Source organism: Sander vitreus, unplaced genomic scaffold (assembly GCF_031162955.1).
Source record: "Sander vitreus isolate 19-12246 unplaced genomic scaffold, sanVit1 ctg360_0, whole genome shotgun sequence".
NCBI classification, from domain to species: Eukaryota; Metazoa; Chordata; class Actinopteri; order Perciformes; family Percidae; genus Sander; species Sander vitreus.
The window spans coordinates 41536-50000 of record NW_027595495.1 but is presented as its reverse complement, the minus strand read 5'-3'; the positions used below and the strand labels follow the sequence as shown (position 1 = coordinate 50000).

The 8465-nt window shown below is 44.1% G+C and overlaps 1 protein-coding gene across 1 annotated transcript in view; it reads left to right on the top strand.

The window, feature by feature from the left end:
* LOC144513867 (inhibin beta A chain-like) overlaps positions 1 to 6555 on the top strand; it is a 16178-nt gene extending 9623 nt beyond the window's left edge. Inside the window, exons 2-3 of the mRNA XM_078245062.1 lie at positions 1 to 104; positions 5042 to 6555. The exon at positions 1 to 104 is cut by the window's left edge and continues 394 nt beyond it. Of these exons, the coding sequence (XP_078101188.1) occupies positions 1 to 104; positions 5042 to 5823 (886 nt within the window). The 3' untranslated portion in view covers positions 5824 to 6555. The remainder of the gene's footprint in view (positions 105 to 5041) is intronic.
* Positions 6556 to 8465: the final 1910 nt, after the last annotated feature.

Below are 8465 nucleotides of genomic sequence, written 5' to 3'. Positions count from 1 at the left end.
CGTGGCTGAGGACGGCAGCGTGGAGATCCAGGAGGATGGCTGGGGCCCCGGGGCCTCGACGCCACCCGAACCCACGTCTGAAATCATCATCTTCGCTGAGCCAGGTGAGTCTGACAGCCAATTAGAAACACCACACTTAGTTTTAGTTTCAGGACAGAGTCTCAGTGTCAAAGTTAAAAGGTTAAAAGTATAGTCATGCTTAGGTTTGGTTTCACCAACCATATCAGGACAGAGTTACAGAGTTAGGGGGGATTATGGGTAATTTAGATCACAGAGTAAATGATGCTCACACCTCCCAAATCTCAGCATCAAGCAATGTGATTGGTTGATCCAGGAGGCAGGTCTGATATAAGTCTTATGTCAATGTTATCCCCAGAAAAGACAAGCTGTTTGTCTACATACTGTCTGACTGTCTGTCTGCCTGTCTGTCTGACTCTCTCTCTGTCTTACTCTTTCTGTCTGTCTGTCTGTCTGTCTTACTCTCTCTCTGTCTAACTCTCTGTCTGTCTGTCTGTCTGTCTTACTCTCTGTCTGTCTGCCTGACTGTCTGTCTGTCTGTCTTACTCTCTCTCTGTCTTACTCTTTCTGTCTTGTCTGTCTGCCTGTCTGTCTTACTCTCTGGGTGTCTGTCTGTCTGTCTGTCTGCTAACTCATTCACAAAAATCCCAAAGGTTCAAAGTTTGTTTACAGATGTCACAGTTGGAATCCATCAGCAGCCACTTTTTTTTCCAGATTTTATTGATTCTCTGCTGTCTGTCTGTCTGTCTGTCTGTCTGTCTGTCTGTCTGTCTGTCTGTCTGTCTGTCAGCAGCCACTCAGACTGATTTTATTGATTCTGTCTAATGTACCAGAGTCTGGCAGGCACAGGCTAGTGTACCATACTCTGGTCCATTAGCCTGATCCTACCAGACTCTAGTACACTAGCCTGGTCCTACCAGACTGGTACATTAGCCTGGTCCTACCAGACTCTGGTCCATTAGCCTGGTCCTACCAGACTCTGGTACATTAGCCTGGTCCTACCAGACTCTGGTCCATTTGCCTGGTCCTACCAGACTTTGGTACATTAGCCTGGTCCTACCAGACTCTGGTCCATTAGTCTGGTCCTACCAGACTCTGGTCCACTAGCCTGGTCCTACCCGACTCTGAAACACTAGCCTGGTCCTACCCGACTCTGGTACACTAGCCTGGTCCTACCAGACTCTGGTCCATCAGCGACTCTGGTCCATTAGTGACTCTGGTCCATTAGCCTGATCCTACCAGACTCTGGTCCATTAGCCTGATCCTACCAGACTCTGGTACATTAGCCTGGTCCTACCAGACTGGGTACACTAGCCTGCTCCTACCAGACTCTGGTACATTAGCCTGGTCCTACCAGACTGGTACATTAGCCTGGTCCTACCCGACTCTGGTCCATTAGCCAGGTCCTACCAGACTCTGGTACATTAGCCTGGTCCTACCAGACTCTGGTACATTTCATTTGTACAGAGAGTACGTAGGGGGGCGGAGCCAGGCTAAAGTCCAAGGAGGCTTCCTTGTCATTCTATAATGGCTGAGAGGTACATAAGCACTAGCCTACCTGTCTAGATAATCCACAACACGTTTTCGTTCAGAGCCAGCGTCACGTGACTGAAACCAGCTGAAACCGAGAAGGAGATCAGTGGAAGGAGCTTGTCACCGCCCTTTAGTTCATAATGGAGGATCAGACTCATGCTGAGACACAGGAGAAGGAATCCTCGTCTCCAACAGAGTGATAATTGGAAGACATCTTGTCATAGCTTCTTAGTACATAACGGCTACCGTAGTTGCAAACACACATTTGAAAAAGCGAGGCGCTAGAGAGCACTATTCGTTTGAATACTAAATACAATTGTACCGCTAGGTGGGAGAAATTCCTTCACAGTGGACATTTACAGGAGTTTAGTCCCACTGAAGGACTAAAACTATTTGAAATCTACGAAGACATTTATAGAACATACAGTAGGTTGAGGTTTTGACATCAACAACAGATTGTTGTGTTTTCATCAGTATATAATTCATAACTCTGATTAAGTCTTGAGATACGAGTCTGTTACAGTCGGCATCATGAATCATTCATTTGATTTAAAAACACAAATCTGAAGTTTATGAAAGATGATCTTTGAGGAAAGACTTATTTTTTTTTTTTAAAGATTATATTTTGGGGCTTTTCCCTTTATTATACAGAAGCCGCTTTCCGACCGGAGAACATAAAATTCCTAGAACCCTTTTTTTCTCGTGTTCCGACTGGACCAATTTGGGGATTTTTAAGTCCCTCTGGCCACAGTTCCTGTAACTCTTTCAGCTCCTACTTCAGGACAGGGTATTTTCCCTTTTCAGCATATGAACCTAGGTCAACGAGGGTCAGGTTTCCGGTACAGACAGACCAACAACGGGACAATTTTAACAATTTTTGCCATCTTATTCATCACTAATTTCACTTCTGACAATGTTTTAGGCGAGAAATTAACTGTTTAGATTTCGAATATAGGCAGTCTTGCGAAAATTGATGCCTAATTGACAATTTGCTTCAAAGTTTTCAGAGTTGAGAAGCTCCATGAAGTGAGGCGACAGCCAGCAGGCGCCTGCCCCGGCTTCTAGCTCGTCACTGGGCCAGTCATGCTCAGAGACCCCGCTGTGAGCTGGAGGTCTCTCAGACCGCTCTCATAAATAACAGGCTTTTATTTCACCGTTGATGGTTCGTTTCTTTAAATATCACAACACATGTCCATCATAAGATTAATGGGAACCTGTGGTTAAAGGAACATGCCGACTTATTGGGACTTTAGCTTAATCACCGGAACCCCCAGAGTTAGATAAGTCCATACATACCATACCATATCTCCGTGCGCGTTGTAGCTATTTCCGACGGCTCTACCGGTAGCTTAGCCTAGCACGGATCCTGAAGGTAATTGGTTACTACTAGCCTACTGCTCTGAATAAGTGACAAAATAACGCCAACATGTTCCTATTTACATGTTGTGATTTGTATAGACACAGTGTGTACAAATAACAAGGTCACATGAGACACAGCCATCTTCTAACCATATATAAACTGGGAACTATATTCTCAGAAGGCGAAGCACTGCTATTTCTGCTACTTGGGGCGGAGTGATATGCTCGCAGCACCTGAGAAGCACCGGATGGAGAGTAGAAATGCTTCACTTCTCTGAGACTATAGTTCCCAGTTTATATACGGTTAGAAGATGTCTGTGTCTCATGTGACCTTGTTATTTGTACGCGGTGACTATACAAATCACAACATGTAAATAGGAACATGTTGGCATTATTTTGTCACTTATTCTGAGCAGTAGGCTAGTTGGAACCAGTTACCTTCAGGATCCGTGCTAGGCTAACATGCACGGAGATGAGAAGGGTATGTATGGACTTATCTAACTCTGGGGGTTACGGTGAATAAGCTAAAGTCCCAATAAGTTGGCATGGTCCTTTAACTGTCTTTTTGGAGTTAAACTCCACAAGCGTGTCCTGCGGCTCGCCGGCCATCACACACACACACACACACACACACACACACACACACACACACACACACACACACACACACACACACACACACGTCCACAGCGCAGCAGGCAGAGGCGGGGGAGAGAGAGATACCCGTTTCTCTTCGGGAGACTTGTTTAAATTATGACAAATATGCTATATACATTAGATTTAGTAATTTGTTCGTACTTTTTTTTGGTGTATTTGTTTTCTGATTTTAACGCTATAAAGACCATTGCCGTGCTTGCATCATTCGCTTACCCCTCCTACCATTCCCTATGGCCACTTCGCCGGTGCAAATGCAATTGGAAAAAACGGTTTTGGGGGAGCGTAGTTAGTAGAACTGTTTAGAAGTGGACTTTTCCTATAACTACGTTCCTGTAACTACTTGGTCGGAAAGCGGCTAGATGGATAGACAGGAAAGGGGGAGAGAGATGGGGGATGACATGCAGCAAAGGGCAGCAGGTCAGATTCAAACCCACGGCGCTGCAGGACTCAGCCAACATGGGGCGAACGCTCTCACTGGGTGAGCTAGAGGCCGCCCTGAGGAAAGAGTTTTCAAAGTTTAGTAATAAAATGTGTCGATGAAGATTAATTGTTGAACGTGAAGCTGCTTTTTGTCCCATTGCTTGTTTGCTTACATGAATGTAAAGAAAGGCTTTGTGCTATAAATAGTTTCTCTTTGAGAGGAATGTTTAATTAATAATGTCCCTCAAAGGCCCCGAAATCAGAGGACAGTAACGAGGGGTGGTGGGGGGGGCATACCGAGGGGTCTCGGTCCGTAAATAATCTCTTCATTCAGACTAATCTGGGCCTCAGTAATTATTCTGCAGCAGGAAACAAAGTGGTACATTCCCTGAAACCAGGCCTTTCTTTTTTTAGTGTCTCTGCTCATAGGGAGTATATTTAGAGGCTCCCGATCACTTCATGCTGTTATTGTTCATGACATCTTCTTTGTTCATTCATTCAAAAGACAGGAAGACAAAAAGACAGTGGGGTCACAGTTTAATGTTCTTCTGATGGTATTTATGTCGTTATCACCATGTTGTCAAACCTTTTCACTGTTCACATGACTACAGTTATCACCATGCTGTCTAACCTGTTCACATGACTACAGTTATCACCATGGGTGAAAGTCTTGTGTTGCTTGACCCATCCACCCCCCCCAACCAACCTCCTTACGCAGAAATTTCAGCCTTTCATCTACTCGCTACCATAGTCACTCTTAATGCTACATCATCTTCTCATTGACTTTACATTGGCATTGTTTTCCGTGGTGGCAGCACAGAACCTTCACCCATTCAGTGTAGCCGCCACGTAATGAGCTGTTAACAGTTCGTGATCATTTCACGGGATTCTGTGAGATCAGGCTGTTTGGACAGAAAACATCTTAATGTTCTTCATGTTTGACTTGAGAACTGAAAACATTCTCTTTCAGACGGAGCTCATGTTCAAACTGAATGATTAAATCTTTAATAAAATGAATGATAAAGAGCTGTCTAACTGTGCTCTCTCTCTGCAGGAGCCTCCCCGGACACGGTGACCTTTGACCTTTCTCAGGACGGCAGTGGCTCGGCGCTGGTGGAGCAGGCCAACGTCTGGATCTTCCTGAAGATGCCGAAGGGAAAGCGAGCGAGCGGCAAAGTGTTGCTGCGGCTGCTGCAGCGTCACCGTGACAACGGCGGCGATGAGAATGAGGAATGTGTTTCGGAGAAGATGGTGGATGCTCGGCGCAGCGGCTGGCACACGCTCACTGTCTCCCGCGGCGTCCAGACCCTGCTGGATGCAGGTGGCGGCTCGCTCAGCCTGCGGGTCTCCTGCCCGCTGTGCGCCGATGCCTCACCCGTGTTGGCGCCGGGCGGGCACAGCGGCGCCCGGGACCAGTCCCACCGGCCGTTCCTCATGGCGGTGCTGCGAGCCCCAGAGGATGGGACGCAGCGGCGAGTCAAACGAGGTCTGGAGTGCGACGGGAAAATACGCGTCTGCTGCAAACGGCAGTTTTACGTGAACTTCAAAGACATCGGCTGGAACGACTGGATTATCGCTCCGTCCGGTTACCATGCCAACTACTGCGAGGGGGAGTGTCCCAGCCACATGGCGGGTTTCAGCGGCTCGGCGCTGTCCTTCCACTCGACGGTCATCAACCATTACCGCATGCGGGGCTACAGCCCGTTTCAGAACATGAGGTCGTGCTGCGTTCCGACGCGGCTGCGGGCCATGTCCATGCTCTACTACAACGAAGAGCAGAAGATCATCAAGAAAGACATCCAGAACATGATCGTAGAGGAGTGCGGCTGCTCGTAAACACTCACGCAGACCGTAGAAACAGGAACAATATCAGCTCAGCACTTTCACCGTAATGATTAAGTATTTATGTTTAGTGACGACGCATCTTTTCCACATTGGAACGACCTGAGAACACTATGCAACATCTCCTGCAAACTCAAACGACATTCGTCTACATTTCTCTGTTCTACTCTTCGTATTTGTGTTGTTTTCTATTGTTTTCTGTTGTTTCCTTTTGTTTTCTGCTTGTTTTCTGTTGTTTTCTGCTGTTTTCTGTTGTTTTCTGTTGTTTCCTTTTGTTTTCTGCTTGTTTTCTGTTGTTTTCTGCTGTTTTCTGTTGTTTTCTGTTGTTTCCTTTTGTTTTCTGCTTGTTTTCTGTTGTTTTCTGTTGTTTTCTGCTGTTTTCTGTTGTTTTCTGTTGGTTTCTGTTGTTTTCTGCTGTTTTCTGTTGGTTTCTGTTGGTTTCTGTTGTTTTCTGTTGTTTTCTGTTGTTCAGGTTGAACCGTGGTGAGAGAAATGTGTTCAAACATTCCTGGCAGAGATTTAGATTCAGAAGAAAGCCAAAGAGAGGCGAGTGAGCTGTGAAGAAATCAAATAGACCAGCTGTGAAGATTATTAGATGAAATTATTTAACACTTTGTTTTAGCAGTTTTTGGTCATTGCTTCAGTGTGAAAAAAAAAAAATGTTGCCAACTTTATATAATTTATTTGCATTTTTTAGCTTCGTCATTAAACAATGATGTTCGTCAACATTTAGTCATCGTTGTCTTTTTATTGTGTAGACGCCTTCAGAGGATTTACATTAGAATGACTTCATTAAACCATCAGGACCAAACCGTACGGTAGCGATATATCTTCAGATAAAAATAAGTAAAAGTACATTTTTATTTATATAGCGCTTATCACAGACAAGGTCAAAAAGTGCTTTACAATGTGCATAGACAATGAAAACATAGTAAAAATAGTCAGTGGAATAAAATACAAATACAACAGATACAATTGCCAATAAATAAAAGACTAGCCTGAACAGGTGAGTCTTCACCTGTCCCTTAAAACAGTCCACATGCTCAGCCAACCTAATGCTGGTTGGCTGAGCATTAGTCTGGGTGCCATAGCAGCAAAGGCTCTATCCTATATGTCTTCAGACGAGTGTGTGGCGTGGATAGCAGATTTTGATTGACAGACCTGAGAGACTGGGAGGGGGTGTGTAAGTGAATTATGTTGGCAAGATAATCCTGACCATGTAGAGCCCTATAGGTTATGGTGAGAATTTTGAATTGGATCCTGTAGGTTACAGGAAGCCAGTGAAGGGAGTAGAGTAGAGGGGTGATATGGGTGCGTCTGTTTGATCCAGTAAGAAGCCTAGCAGCAGCGTTTTGAATGGATTGCAGGCAGTGAAGGACAGATTTGTTGAGTGAGGAGAAAAGTGAATTGCAATAGTCATTACGGGAGGAAATGAAGGCATGGATGACCATCTCCAGTTCTAACTGAGAGACCACAGCCCTTAATTTGCTAATGTTGCGTAAGTGAAAAAAAACAGGATTTGTTCAGTGATTTGATGTGAGGTTCAAAAGATAGGGATTTGTCAATTGTCACCTCAAGGTTCCTTAAACTGGGCCGGACCGCAGCTGACAAAGGCCCAAAGTTCTGCTTGATCAGAGGAATAGCGCTGTCTGGCGCTATGATTAAAACCTCAGTCTCATCTGGGTTCAGCTGCAAAAAGCTTTCAGCCATTCAGTTGTTTATGGCATCTATGCAATCTAGGAGCCTTCGTAAGTTTGGATGTCTCATTTTGCCTGAAAGTAAAATGGAGCTGAATGTCATCTGCATACAAGTTATGAAGAAATGTTAAAATTGCGGATAATCTGACCCAGATTCAACATGTATAAAGTGAATAATATTGGGCCCAACACAGATACTGTGTATCAGAGATATATCTTCAGATACTGTATATTAGTGATATATCTTCAGATACTGTGTATCAGAGATATATCTTCAGATACTGTATATTAGTGATATATATTCAGATACTGTATATTAGTGATATATATTCAGATACTATATATTAGTGTTATATCTTCAGATACTGTGTATCAGAGATATATCTTCAGATACTGTATATTAGTGATATATATATTCAGATACTGTATTTTAGTGATATATCTTCAGATACTGTGATGTTAGGGTTATATATGTTCAGAAACAGAAGAAAAGTTCAGATTCAATCTGAAAGTGAGAAAGTGTTGGCAAGACAGTTGATATTTCTGATCCTGACTGAGCCTGATCATGTGATTTTAGTTTTCAGAGGTCAGGTGATTTTAGTTTTCAGAGGTCAGGTGATTTTAGTTTTCAGAGATCATGTGATTTTAGTTTTCAGAGGTCAGGTGATTTAGGTTTTTAGAGGTCAGGTAATTTTAGTTTTCAGAGATCATGTGATTTTAGTTTTCAGAGATCATGTGATTTTAGTTTTCAGAGATCATGTGATTTTAGTTTTCAGAGGTCAGGTGATTTTAGTTTTCAGAGGTCAGGTGATTTTAGTTTTCAGGTGTACTGGTCAGAGTGAAGTGAAAGCAGACACAGACTAAGAGGCTGCTGCTCCTCTTGCGAGCTGATGTTGGTGAAGTTAAACGTTTGCAGGTCGGCGAGAAGCGGGTCAGCCT